This window comes from Lepisma saccharinum, chromosome 1 (genome assembly GCF_977018435.1).
Source record: "Lepisma saccharinum chromosome 1, izLepSacc3.1, whole genome shotgun sequence".
Taxonomy (NCBI): Eukaryota; Metazoa; Arthropoda; class Insecta; order Zygentoma; family Lepismatidae; genus Lepisma; species Lepisma saccharinum.
The window spans coordinates 182057903-182073477 of record NC_139229.1 but is presented as its reverse complement, the minus strand read 5'-3'; the positions used below and the strand labels follow the sequence as shown (position 1 = coordinate 182073477).

Below are 15575 nucleotides of genomic sequence, written 5' to 3'. Positions count from 1 at the left end.
CAGCAACCAATGGTGTGTTGAAAGGATACTGGAGAGAATGATCTCAATATGTATTCTAGAACCTCTGAGATGCCAAACTGTCTACAGCAGAGCCCTTTCAAGTGACTACCGGTCAAACTGATCATATCTCTAAATGGTCATTATGGAAGACCTGGCAAATATTTTTTTAGCAATAACGGATTTCCTGCACAGAAGTTCTGTGTTGCTCTTCTATTCTTGTGACCAATTTTTTCTCCTACCTGTGCTTACTAGCTTTGAGCCACCAATGGGTAAGGACCATGATTTTCCAGTTTTTTAAAAATACTTCTGTGTTAAGTGTTATTTTTAGCAGAATTCACCTAAGATTACAGAGGTTGTTCGCTTTATTGTCGATTCAGTGCTGCCACCTGGTGTATCATGCTGGAACTATGGGTCTGCTGGTGGGAGCAGTGTTGTGTGTGACCTTGTAGGTGCGCGAGTGTTGGTAGTGAATGTTATCAAATGGCGCTGAAAATCAACCGGTATTGGGAGGGTTATGTAATGGCCCTTTTCCATGCTAAGTTTTCATATGTACGCATTGTGAAACTGTACGAAAAGTACCTGGCGGGTTCCAAATGGAAGAAAGTTGTCACAATGGATGAATCATATGTCCATCTCACTGCCGGTGGTCACATTCGGGCGATCACATACAGTGATCATACAAACTTGGTAGTTTTTTAAAAAATATATTGTATATATATAAGCAAATAGATAGAATGAAGTACACTTTTCACTGGTGATGTGCAGAGGGAACACATAAAGGAGAAAACTGATATCATGTATTTTAAAAAAAAAAATCTGCCAATAGCCAAGAGTACTTGTGACCGACTAACCTTAGCAGCTTCCTCCAATTCGTCCTCCACTGATTTCTCGACTGGGTTCATGGAAATGCTCTTCTGCTGAGACAGGGAGCTCTCAATAGACTTCACCATGATGTCATTGAAACACTGCACCATTCGCCGGATGGTCCTGTTGAACAGTCCCTTCAACTGGGAGGTAGCCAATTCAAGTTCTCCAGCAAGGTCATCCACTGTTTTGTGTTGAAGACCAAGCCCCAACATTACAGCCTGGAAAGACACGAGGAGTTAGCACGCAAATACAATTTCCAATACACACACTGTGTCTGGGATGGAAACTGCAAGGATGATAGTTCTGCACATAAACTGGTGGTAAGACTTCAGCAGTAGCAGCAATCTACGTCAGAGGATCACCTGCTTGTGAAACTACAAAACACCTGTTGAGAAATTGAATACCACCTGGACAGAAGGCACAAACATAAAAAATGACTAGTTACTGGCATCAACAAAAACTTGTGGAGTTCCTCCAAGTGTTAGTACCGTATTTACGCATGTATAATGTGCACTTGTGTTTCCACGTTGTGTAGAGCTAACTACATCATACCTATTGAATGCATCACCTGTTGCTATGTGGACCAAGAGGAGAATATTGTCTAGTGTATATAATGAGTCACCATGATTTTTGAGGATGTTCTTTTTCAATATTTCTCCCACAACAGACAAATACCGCTGACCTCCCATGTTCGAATTCTACAAGAATGGTACTGCTTTTCTCAATGTCTCAAAATGCTCTGATACAAAGGTAAACGGCCATTTCACTTTTATAGTGTTTTCCTAAAATTATTATTACTAATAAATCCAACCTGGTACAGTAATTTTATTTGTGCCTGTTGATATACACATGTTATACCTAGTGACAAAGAGAAAACATTTGTGGTTTCATGTTGGCTGTCCAAATTATTCCGTGCATAATACACACCACACTTTGTGGGGGCAAAAATTAGGAAAAAAGTGGGCATTTTACAGTGGCTCAAAAAGTCACTTAACACCCTCGGTACAAGGCCACTGCAGCACGCAACATGGAAATGGTGAAGACCAATCGTTGCCAGGACAAGAAGGAACCACACTGACGCCCCCCGCACGGTCGGTGGCCATCTTGATGTCCGCCATCTTGAATTCAACTTCAGAATGTTAAATGGAAAGGGGGTGATATGATATATCAAATAAGGCTAGAATTTCAAGAGAAATGCAATGGTGAAGATTTTTTTGATGTATCTTTAACCAGTAAAAAGTTATGACTGAATATTGTACCAATTTGCTCCTTTTCGAAGTGTTAGAAAATGCCTTAAAATATGTTTAGCGCATAGGTAACACATCGAGATCAAAATGACGTCTATGGAGAGAAGTTCGCATGCAATTGCACAAGATTTTAATCGGATAAATCCATGAAGAGCTGCGCATTATGAATGGTTGTCGCGAACAATTACAGTGTGACGCTTCCATTAAATGAAAAGTCCTTCACAGTAACAAGGCTAATGTTTATGTTCATAAGGAAGTTCATAAACAGAATATTCGATGCTTTTTATCTGATAACCCATAGTTATCAGATCAAAGCTGAATGGTTAGTGCTAGTAAGTTAATTGTGTGGCATGCTGTGTGGAATACGATTGGTTAGTCAATTTTCCATCAACGGAACCTTAAATGGTTAGTGCTACTTGGATTTGTTAAATAAACAGTTTTTTTCATCCTTGCTTATGGAAGAAGGTACTTTTTACAGTTTTTTTTTTAATAGGGGGGAACACCAGAACACTATGGGAACGTTGTGAAGCATTTTTATGTCCACAGTTAGTTATCAGATGACAAGGGTCGCATATTCTGTTTATGAACTTCCTTATGAACATAAACATTAGCCTTGTCACTGTGAAGGACTTTTAATTCAATGGAAGGGTCACAATGTAAATTGTTCGCAACAACCATTCATAATGCGCAGCTCTTTGTGGATGTATCCGATTAAAATCGTGTGCAATGCCATTCGAACTTCTCTCCCTAGACATCACTTTGATCTTGATGCATTACCGATGTGCTAAACAAATTTTAAGGCATTTTTCTAACACCTCGATAAGGAGCAAATTGGTACAAGAATTCAGTCATAACTTTTTACTGGTTAAAGATACGTCGAAAAAACCCTCACCATTGCATTTCTTGTGAAATTCTAGCCAGATCTGATATATCATATCACCCACTTCCCATTTAAAATTCTGAAGTTGAATTCAAGATGGCCGCTGACCATGTGGGTGGCGTCAATGTGGTTTCCCCTTGGCCTGATAACGATTGGTCATCACCATTTCCATGTTGCACGCTGCAGTGGCCTTGTACCGGGGGTGTTAAGTGACTTTTTGAACCACCCTGTACATGAGTAAGTACAGTAAATGTTTTATGGAATGACATATGTGTTTTCTCATTTAGTGTTTGAGAGACAAAGATGGAAAATGGTCAATAAAATCAGTAGTCAGTTTTTTCATCGTGGTCTGTAATTTGTCAGTTTTTTTTTTAATTGGTCCTTAGGGTCTTTATTTTTGTTTTGATGACTGCAGTTTGTGGTGTCAGTTCAGTGGCCCAGCAAGTTACATGGTCAACCTTATCTCACCACCAAAGTTCCCAGGTTTGAGTCCTGACCTGGGCATGGGTCTTCTTTGCGAGTGTCCCTTCATCAATTTCATATAATCATCACTCATTCTCATGGTCGTAATTAGCCAAAAGGTGCAGAATAATGATGTTGCCCTTGATGCAAACTAGAAAGCTGGTGGCGAAAATAACATTACTTCGTTCAAAGTCAAATACACACCATAAAAATAACACAATAAAAAGAGGCATTAAATTAGTTCTCTGTTCTTTCAATTCCTTTCCAGAGTCCAGAATCCATGACTACAATTTGTGATTGCAGATGATGTGTAAAATTATGTGAGTGAACGAGGCAAAATTTGTGCTAAGAGTGGAGAGATCAATGGAAGATGAGGATAATTGAAATGCACACAGAAGCAATGCAGAGAAGTATTGAGAAACTAAAGAGTTTGTTAATAATTTATATTATCCAAAAAACAAAGCACAATAAAGGAAATTTTACCTTCCAGTAATTAGTTTGAAGCACAATATTTTTTAATAAAATGTTTTTGTACACACGTTAGTTGTGTGTTCAATAAAAAATGTGTGAAGGCTGGCTGTTGGAATCAGTAGGCCAGATAACACGTAGATTTTAAATAAAATCCCAGTTCTTTTAAGATGCTAATTTGTTACTAGGCTGTAATTAAATTGGCCATTAATTAGTCAGTATTAGGTCAGTTAAATCAATAATTTTAACTAGTTTGTATCCCTACAGACATCATGTAAATGTTCTTTTTTCATCATTAAATCAATTGTGTTCCTGTTCCAGAATAGTATTGGCGATATTAAATTCAAACTAATATTGTTTCTGCGTTTGGATGTACAGAACACAAACTGACAGGATTCCACAGCAAAAATGGATGTTTTCATTTAAAAAAAATAGTATTTGTATCATAGTTATTAGGGACGGGCCGATATGAAATTTTGGCCGATACCGGTAAAGTAACAATATAAAATTTACCGATACCAATACACGTAATCGATATGCTACCGATTCGATATAAAATTAGAAATAGTCCTTGAAGAATCTGAAAGGTTTATTCACCTTCTTAATAAATGTGTGTATCAAGGTGACTGCAGTAAAAAAGAAATTGCATATTTAGACATTTACTTTTTTAGAAATTACAGCATGGAGATTATCCATAAAAATTACAACAAAATGGCAGAATTTTGAACTAAATTATCAGATATTTATCAATATATCGGATCGGTAAAATAATCGGTAATTTTACCGATAAACCAATACACCGATATGCCTATATCGGCCGATACCGATAGGGTACCGATTAATCGGTCCCATCCCTAATATTTATACATACATACATTTTTTAAATGTAACAATATTTTTAAGTAAAACTGACAAAAAAAATGAACTTGAAAAAGTAATGGGAAACGTGAACTCACACATTGCACTGGAGATAGACTGAGGCTGCCCAACTTGTTCCAGAAAAACAGTCTAGCAATGACAGGTATCAAGTCCATGATAAGATGGTAGTCAAACAAATTATTTGCATACATTTCCAACCTCTTAATGTCATACTTGGTCAGGTGAATATCCAGTTCTTCCCTTGTAAGAGCTGCAAAATTTAAGAAATAAATAATATCATCATTATTATAAAAAAATAACTCAAATGTGTAACCTTAACAAAATATGCATGACGCGATACAGAAACTCAAAATTGTGAAAACTGGTAATCGACAAAGAAATAACTCTTCCACTACCTCATGATGTTGAGGACGATAAGATGCCAAGTGCACAACAATGTTGCAATGCGGGTGCAAGTTCAGATGTACAATTAAAGAGTTTACGTGAACATATAGTGAGTAAATGCAAGCACATGACCAGCAGACTTGTCAATAGGCCCTTCAAATTACCCTTTTCCATTGAGCCCAATTATCAATTGTTAATTATTAGTTGCAAGGAAAATGCAACCACAAATACTGAAGGGAAAGAATTATATAAAGTGCACAAATGCTGAAGGGAAAGAATTATATAAAGTGATTATACAAAAGTGATATTTATTACATATATACACACACACACACACACATGTGTGCAATGTGTATTGGTAAATTAGACCAATTGTCTGTTTGGGAGTGGAGGGATGTGGATGTCTAGACAATGTTATGACTTCAGACATAGCAATCATAGAAATTTCAAACTCAATGGAGGGAGGAAAAATAACTTACTAACAGATGCTTCCTTCACTGCCTTGTTCTGCAACACACTGAGGCCTAATGCTGGAGAGAAGTTGCGGAACTGAAAGCCCAACAAGGAAATGAAGCGACGTCGGAAATCTGACCAGAACTCCTTCAGCCAGGTTTTACTGTTGTCCTCATCATTAAGAATCTTCAGCATGATACAGGAGTGCTCACCAGTCAGTTCATTGGTTGTTTGCCTGAAAGTTAAAATTAAGTCATTGAAAAGTACAACACAGCACACAAAACACACACACACACACACACACACACACACACAAAACACACACACACACACACACACACACACACACACACACACACAGAAAAAGAGAGAGAGAGATAGATAGATGTATACGAGTATTACTTAAGCAAAAGGAAACACTAACTAGACATTGGAAAATTTAAGGTGTTTACAAGTGTTTTAGATTGTTTTGTTCTAGTTTACATATTACTAGTACTTTCCTGCCGTCTTACACATACAATTTAAAAAAATGAATTTTTATGTACCAACTCTTACGTCATTATGAATTCTTGTAGGGAAATTAGATGGTGTGCAGCAGAATTCCCAGATGGCTGGTACACACAGACAGTGTTCAAAAACTTGTTAACTAATTTATGGAAACATGGTCTGTTCTTGATAAGAAACGAAGGGTGAAATGGTGTGTGCTTACTGAGGAGAAACTAGATGACGGAGCATGATTGGAACATACTGCTCGAACATCTCTCTCGTGCCTTGCACAAGAAAAAGACATTTCCATGACATCTGCGTGGCGAGCTACCAAGCTTTTAAACCTGAAGAACCTTTTAAACCTTTTAAATATTAGAAGAATTGAAAGAAATATCAGGAGAGAAATTGAAGCAATTTCGGAAGAGGAACTGATACGTGTTAGTGAAAATTTCCTAAAAACATGCTGTAAATGTGCGCATGCAGTAGGACATCATTTCCAACACCACTTGTAACAAGGTACGTGCTCATTTTAATTGTAACTGTCTATGTAATTGTACGAGCTTATTTTATTACATAGCTAGAGATTCCAGTTACGTGGATGTTGCATCCAGTTTGCCGACAGACATGCTCTTACTGCCCGGCATGCTAGCCACCGGTCCACAGACAACTCGACCGTGAAAGGTTCTGTATATACGATATTTTGTCCACATAAATTTGGACATTACTGACAAAAGGAAGGATGGAAAGAAACTTCTACAACAATAACGGTGGCCAGTTTGATGACATAATTGGTTTTCACTGACACAGCCATGTATTGTCATCTGTTCCTTTTGCAGGATGCCAGTACAGTTATGCCTTTTGCCCTGTAGAAATAAGGGATTTAAATGTTTACATGAATTTCAAGTCTGATGAAAAGGATTACATTTATTTTTCATGTGATGCTATGACACTGAGGCCTTTCTTCCATGATAACCTTCTTTGTGTACAGTAAGACTGAAAAAGAGCAACAGATAAGAATGTAAAAAAAGTGAAATGTATAACAAAGTAATAATAAAAATATACTATTCCTGAACAATAAAGGTTCACAATTATATTCACGGGAACATTTATTTTCTGCATATTTTTTTTTTACGAAATTATAAAAACATGTTTTTCTTCCTTACCTTACGTAAACAGGAACGAAACCGGACCTCTTCCAAAATCTCAGGAGAGGAGCTGTGACCCCATATGAAACCCCTAAATAGTCCAACCTTTCTGGAACTCTTTCACTCAATTTCAACAATAAAGGAGGTAGAGACTTGCGAGGCTCTTTAAGAAAGAAAAAGAAAACAGTTCATTCCATATAGAACAAAAACAAAATACCCAAAATTGAACGCAATGACATACTTAATTAAAATTGGAAAACATTTCAATTTAATAATCAAGTTATAATACTCTAGTGGAGTATTATAGTTAATAATGGAATCCTTTCACTTGTCCTTTATGAATTTCACTGGAAGTTAGCCATCAACACCATTCATCATTTTTCTGATTTTCATTGTTCTTTCAATGCAAAATAGGAATGAAACAGATTAAGTGGTTTTCTATAAGTATTGACATATATAGGCATATCAATGTATCAGTGAGTTACTCGTGCCGTTCGCACCTGAGTCCACTTTCCACTTTGGATTCCAACTCGATTGCCTACACCGACCTAGTTGAAGGACATGACATAAATTAAAACTGGATGAAGATTAATTGAATATAGTGGATTTTACCATAACTCAACGGAGAAATTTCAGTTACTGGTAAAAATAGCAATCTGATAAATCTATAAATAGTCTGTAGTGCAAAATCCTGATGTTTTATTTATTTGTGAAATTAACACACAATTCACATATTCTGCTTTTGCAAACTATAGCACAACAATCCTCCGAGAGCTAGGGCCTTCCAAGTACCATTTTCATCAGGTGATGAACACCGACTGCTGTTCTGTGACTTGCGAGATCTTTTCGTGTAGCTCCCACAAGTGTTTTCATGATGCTAGGTCAACATCAGAAATATTTTTGTGCTCCAACAAGGAATCGAACCCAGCCCCTCACATCAAAGGTATAAAAGTGCTAACCAATTGGCTAACTGGGAGCCCTGGTGTGCAAAGTGCAAAGTAAAGGTCTAAATTTGCAGTTTCTCTTTCAAAAGCAACACCCACTGGTATCACTTGTTATGAATACTTATTAATTAAGGGCCATTCATGTTTTCTCAATGAACATTTGCAATTCTATTCTGGTATTTGGTGACAAAAGTCATTTTGGTCTATCTCTAATACAAAATAACAACAGAGCTGAGATAGATTATTTGTACTAGTCAATGTAAGCATATTAATAATTTTATCAAGCTGATATTTCTATAAATAGTTAGTAACGTGGTGTAAAATTCTGCTGCTTTGTAATTATTATAGTGAAGGTAATGGTATAATTATGGGCTGAGCCAATACCGATGTATCGGTATCGGTATCAACCGATACTTTACCAGTATTTTGGTCTCTTGCAAGCTCCACAAAAATGTCACGCGATGCTTTCGTGAAGTGAAATGATCCTGGAAATTGTGCAAAATTTGTATTTTATTCTTATTTTGCACCAGTTTTGTGTGAAAAAATTGATTTTGTGATTATAAAACATGAATTAATTTTAATATTCTGATATCATTCTTGAATATTTAAAAGCAGAAATCTTGGTAAATTGTTGCATATATTAATAGGAGTGGAATATTTACTAACATTAATCAATATTAAAAAAATAATAATATTACAATTTTTAAGTATCGGCTTCAATGGGAATCTGTGAGAGTATCAGTATTGGTTCAGCCCTAGCATAGTTCATGTAATATGGTTTAGTTAGGGAAATGTCCAAACACATAGTTTCTTTTTTAATGCATAATTCATTCCAGTCGTCTAGTTTCATACAATGATTAATGGGGTGAATGTTCTATACAGGTTGTATGGAGCACTTGCAATTTTATATGGGATTGATAGAATATCAGAATATAGAATATCGACTGATCTGTTTCTTGCCAAGTTTCAACAGTGCCGGCATTGTATTTCAATTAACAGTGGCGTTGAATTTCTCTCAAAGGTTGATGACTCAATCATTCTACAGAATATGCATGGATATATACAAACCTACCCACCTATTCGCTCTTGCAATAAGCCTACTTCTTCTTCCGGAACACTCTCAATTTGTTCTTTGGGTTGCATGTCTTCATCCAAACTTGGAACTTTTCCTTCGTAATACTGCTCAAGCAGGTAGAGTGCCCTACTGCCATAGCCCATCTATATTGCAGCCACAAAACAAACAAAGAAAGTTTCACTACAAGAAGGCAGAAATGGAAATACACCGGTCTCTTATTATAAAGAAGAGTAACGGAGTAACATGCCTAGCTAAGATGTAAACAACTTTTCAGGGTTGAGAGTGCAACTAATAAGGCAGTTTCTCATATGGTGACACATGGACAACACATTTCCACTGCCATTCCTACAAGAAGGTCCTCGACTGTCCTCACTGAAAAATAGTCATGAAATCAAATCTGGGATTACTTATACAAATTTTATAACCAATGACTAGAGGCATGCACATTTCGTTTTTGACGAAAACACAAAATGTGAAATATCACATTGTAATGTTAATTTTCATGTTTCTGAAAGGTGTGAGGTGTATTTTCCTACCTTGTTTTGTCACGAAATAATGCGAAATAGACTCTTAAACACTAAATTAGAATACATTTACTGACGCGACACTTTCTGAAGTCAGAATTATCCTGTGAGTTATGCAATTCATTGAAAATTGATTAATTCTGCTGTAAATATTTGAGAAGCAAACATGGACCTCTTTATACAGAAATAAACCTAATATTCTGCTATCGACATAAATGTGTTATTAGAAGGGATATGTTTATTTTTTGTAGTAAGTGCAGTTTTTAAATCAAATTTAGGATTGATTCACAATTTTAAAACCAAAATGTCATTTTATATACCGCTTTTTCACCGCTGGAACAGCAAAATTTTATTTTATTTACAATTTTTTGAACCCGAAATTTACTCTGTTTTTCTATCGAAATTTTGCTTTTTTTATTTACCAAAATTATGTGCCTTTAAAAATGACCTTCACTAGAACAAAAAAATTCTAGGGTAAATGAACTGATGAATAATACACATGAGCCAATAAAAGGAACATCAGTTTACTGGTAAAAAGGTGACAATTTTACTGATTCACTACTTCTATAAATGATCTGTAATCTGCTTCCAAAATTCTCTTTCATTTTGTTACTTTTCATAAACCTAGAATGGTCAGGCTGAGTATGCGAGACCCAGAGGTTTGTGACTTTTAAAATGTCTAAGGCAGCTTTCAGACTGAAGTCACAAGCCAGTCAACAGCACCATTTCACACTGTAGGGGCATGACAGGCTATGCAAGCTTGTATTTGATTGGTGAAATCCTCAAGCGGCATGTGTTGAATGTTGCTTTGGTGTGAAATCTCTCCAAGAGATACAGTTTCCTACCAGGTTGACAATTTCTATACATTCCGTACATTTCCCCACAATGGGCTGGTGTAGCTCCTAGGTAATTTCCCTCTTTAATTTAACTGAACAATCAGTTTGAAAAACTCACTGGGTCTGTGGGAACCAGCACAACTGCTTTGTGTCACTCATTACTAGAGGCCGGAAGTTTGGCAAAATGCCTCTTTTTATCTACTGCATATATTGATAAAATTTTTCCGGATATACGTTTCTTATGTTGTTTCAAATGTTTTAGAAGCCTTTTCATTTTGCCTATTTTGCCTATTTGGGACCCCACTGCCTATTTTTAATTATAATGCCTTTTTTGCCTTTTTCAATGAAATTTGAACATTTTTTTAAAAAAATGTGTAAATAAATTATTTTTCTCCCAAAAAACGTTGTTGGCATTTATTTTTCTTCCGTTTATTATGTGAATAATTTTCGCCTTATTTAAGTAATATTGAACTCACGTATGTTTCAACATTGCTGACGGAGAAAAGTGTGTTTAATAAAAAATAGTATTTCATGCTGAGTTAAGATATTGCCTTTCCGTTAACATGTCCTTGTGAATGATTGACTGCTGAAAACCTGTTGCAGAACACCTGCACAATTACGTCATCATGTCCAGTGTCCATGTCAGGAGGTTATTGACAAGAAACAGCACTAATGCCCAAGGGCCTTTGCATGGATTCCAAAATCAAGTTCTCTATCTTTAGTTTAGTTCTGCACTTTGGAAGGAAAGGATCGTGTAGGTGTCATCATGCCGAAATTTAGTGTGCTATTAAGTGGTAAGTTACATGGTTACGTGCATGAATTTGGTGAAAGCACATTTTTGACAGATCGTACTATTCTTCTCTGCAAGATATGTGAAAAACATTCAACCATGAGAAAAAATACTTTATATCTCAGCATGTGTCAACAGCAAAACATAAATCTGCAGTTGCCAAAAAGGTTGGACAGAAGAAGATATCCCTAATTTCAACAGTGGGCACTTCATCCCACAGGCAATCTCAGTTTTCTCTTGAACTGTGCAAAGCTTTCATGGAAGCAGGGATACCTTTCTGGAAAGTGGAAAACAAGTCACTGAGGAAATTCCTGGAGAAATACACTAGAGAAATGGTGCCGTCGGAATCTACGCTGCGGAAAACATATTTAAGCATCTGCTACGAAGAAGCTCTGCAAATAATTCGTGATGAAGTTGGTGGAAAGAAGGTTTGGATTTAAACAGATGAAAGTACTGATGCTATGGGATGCTGAATAGCCAACGTCATCATATGAACTATGGAACCAACATGCGGAGAATCCTCGTCCTTTCTTCTCACGTCAGAACAACTAGAGAGAGCCAATGGTTCGTCAATAGCTCAGTTATTCTCAAATTCCCTACTTCTGCTCTCGCCATATGGTGTACATCATGATGACATGTTACTTTTTATCAATGATGCAGCTCCCTATATAAAGAAGGCTGCCATAGCATTGAAAATTCTCTTCCCGAACATGCTTCATATCACATGTGTAGCCCACGCAATACACAGAATCGCCGAAAAAGTTAGTGTGTTGCACCCAGAAGTGGACAGGTTGATTTCGAACTCAAAGAAGATATTTCTGAAATCTCCCTCTCGAACCCGAACATTTCAGGAAGTTGCACCTGAGCTTAGTTTACCTCCACAACCAGTCTTGACGAGATGGGGAACCTGGATATCAGCAGCTATATATTATGCTAACCACCTTGAAAAAATCAGTGAGGTGATCGATGCTCTTCCAGAAAATGAAGCGGTTTCAATTCGTGAAGTGAAAAAACTCCTGTGCTATTCAGAACTGAAGAATGAACTGTCGTTTATTTTTGCACATTATGGTGCATTGCCCGAGACAATTACAAAGCTAGAAAAAAGAGGTGACTTCTGTAGCATCCATGAAAATCTTTGAGGAATCTAAGCAGCAGATGATGGAAGTGTCAGGAGAAAAGGCGTCAGCTGTTGTGGAAAAGTGCAAATGGGTAGTGAGTGCAAATGATGACTTGAAACAATTGAAAACAATTTGTGATATTCTAAAAGGTGAAAATGCTGTTATCGAAATGAGTCCAGCTCCATTTGCTTGTTTTATGTATGCTTCATTAACATTTTGCCAGAAATTATAGATAAAAGTAAGTGACTTTCAAATGTGCCTTTTTCAGTTTATTTTGCCTTTTTTCCCATTTTAGTGCCTATTTTCCACATTATAAATGCCTTTTTGCCTGCCTATTTTAACGAAAATAAATGCCTGAACTTCCGGGCTCTATTCATTACAGTATTAAGATATATTTTACCTGTCCGAGGTTTGCTGCAATGTTTCAATGCTAAAAGGGTTCCTAACAGTGAAAATGCCTTCGGAGAAGACGACTTAAATTCAGTTGATAGGCTTTCTCCCGATAGCTATTGAAAACGCGATCCAGATCTTCGAAAAATAAGCAAACTGTTAGCAGGTGCTCTTATGTATAAACAAATTACTTCTGCAAGAGCTCCATCCATTTTCTGTGATTATGGATGCTGAAATGTAGTGCACTGTATAGTCCTCTTCTGAGATTCGTAAAAATTACCTGCATCAAAAACTATCATGAGAGGATATGCTACTGAATTAAGTATGTAGTGGCTAATGTTGCCACCTTGTATTCAAGGACCAGCCTCCATGGCAGAGTGGTCTGCACAATGCACTATGATGCCAGAGGTCCTGAGTTCAAATTCCAGCCTGGGCATGGGTGTTCTTTGTGTCCCTTCATCAGTTTCATATCACTCCTCTTTATCTTCATGATTAGCCATAAGTGGCAGAAAAACAAAGTAAAATAAACAAATTTAAAATCAATCATGTATTCAAGGGTCCACATGTTTGATAGTCAATAGGTAGAGGCACATATTTTTGGTAAATAAAAAAAGCAAAATTTCGGTACAAAAACTGAGTCAATTTTGGGTTCAAAAGCGGTAAATAAAATAAAATTTTGCTGTTATAGCGGTGAAAAAGCAGTATATGAAATGACATTTTGGTTTTAAAAATGTGAATATAATCCCAAATTTAATTTAAAAACTGCACTTACTACACAAAATAAACATATTCCTTCTAATAGCACATTTATGTAGTTACCACAATATTAAGTTTATTCCTGTGTAAAAGGGTCCATTTTTGCTTCTCAAATATTTACAGCAGAATTAATCAATTTTCCGTGAATTGCATAACTCACAGGATAATTGTGACTTCAAAACATGTCGCATCGGTAAATAAACACTAAATTTCGTGTTTAAGAGTCTATTTCGCATTTTGCAGTTCATTTTGCATCATTTCGTGACAAAACAGGGTAGGAAAATACACCTCACACCTTTCAGAAACCTGAAAAATTAACATTACCATGTGTTATTTCATATTTCGTGTTTTCGTCAAACGAAATATGCATGCCTCTATCAATGGGATCTAAGCTGTGCCATGCATGCATGCATTTTTTCCAGATCTTTTTTAAATTTAAGATTTACATTTTATCATAAACATAATGTTTCAAGTCATTACCTCTTTCTGTATTTTTACTTCTAAGTATAAATAAATATATATATATATTGATGCCATTATTTATTATAAATATTACAAATACTGGCCTCTTGCATAGCCAAATTGTTAGCACTCTCGCCTTTGATGCAAACGGTCCTGGGGTTGATTACTGGTGGAAGCCCTCCAAATTTCACTGTTGACCCAGTATCATGATGACAACTGGGTAGCCACTTGGAAAAGAAGCGGCGGGCTCTGGTTTACACAGCTAGATGAACAGCACCAATGGGACTCAATGTGGTGACAATTTGTCACCCAACAAAAAGCCACTTTGCAGACCCTGTACCTCGGAGGGCTGTTGAAACATGTGCGTTTAGTTTAATTTTAGTTATAAATACTGCACCCAGCGTGACCATTTTTGTTCAAAATTTCCGCCTGACCATTCTAGGATTAAAGCAAATTTCTTATACACTATTCTTTACTAGATTGGACTGTCAAGTGATAATTACACTAAATTCATCAAGGTAACGAGGGTGTGAAATGTACTTACACCTTGGTAGTCTGGGTGAGTAGCTATCCTCACAACTCTTGCCCCACAGAGGCTGGGGAAATCCTGGTCTTGAAAGTGCTGGGCCACAGTCCATGGAATTAAATCACCATAAGGTTTCCTTCCTCTCGCCAAACTATCTGTCACATGGGATTTAGAGATTTCTCCTTCTAGGCATATCTGAAAATATAAGGAGAGATATCATGTGAACATTGTGGCGGAAGTAGTTATGGTACCGCATTGAGTCCGATAAATCAATTGATTGGAAAAGATCGATCAAAGATCAATTGATGATGTAGGTGTGTGGGCAAGCAAGTGTGGTTTTTTGCATGATGACATCATAAAAAGGGCGAGGTTTATTTTGTGAGGCTGATTTTGATTGGTGTGTGGGCGGGGATTTATTGTGTGTGGAGGATTTTGATTGGTTGTTGGGGTGAGGAGGAAAAGTAGTGGATTGTTTTCCGGTAACGGTTGGTTTTCTCGGAATTGGAGTAAGTGTTTCCGGTGTCTGAAAACAGATGGTGTTGATGATTTTGGAATTCTGGGAATTGTGGTACGTGTTTCCGTTGTTTGAGGAGAGATGGCGTTGATGAGTCATTCTGGGGAGGAGGTAACTGTTTTTCTCGGAATATGGCCTTTTCCTGATTGGTTGAGAGAATTGTGACGTCATAAATTTGGCATGCGCGCCGTTTTTGTTGGAATTGCAATATGTTTTTCCTGTTTTTGAGGTGGCGTTGATGATTTTGAAATTCTGAGAATTGGGAGGGGGGAATGAGATAAGAATGTGCATTTAATTATGGAGATAGAATGGTAATTGGCGTTGATAAAATTGTGGTGGGGGAAGGAGGAAATTCGGGTACGGCTGGCT

General features: G+C 36.8%; 1 protein-coding gene across 1 annotated transcript in view; it reads right to left on the bottom strand.

The window, feature by feature from the left end:
- l(1)G0020 (RNA cytidine acetyltransferase l(1)G0020) overlaps window positions 1-15575 on the bottom strand; it is a 63884-nt gene that overhangs the window by 8855 nt on the left and 39454 nt on the right. Inside the window, exons 13-18 of the mRNA XM_083143905.1 lie at window positions 14711-14887; window positions 9292-9433; window positions 7290-7434; window positions 5667-5875; window positions 4881-5053; window positions 852-1085 (exon numbers count right to left, since the gene is read on the bottom strand). Coding sequence (XP_083000031.1) covers window positions 852-1085; window positions 4881-5053; window positions 5667-5875; window positions 7290-7434; window positions 9292-9433; window positions 14711-14887 — 1080 coding nt within the window. The remainder of the gene's footprint in view (window positions 1-851; window positions 1086-4880; window positions 5054-5666; window positions 5876-7289; window positions 7435-9291; window positions 9434-14710; window positions 14888-15575) is intronic.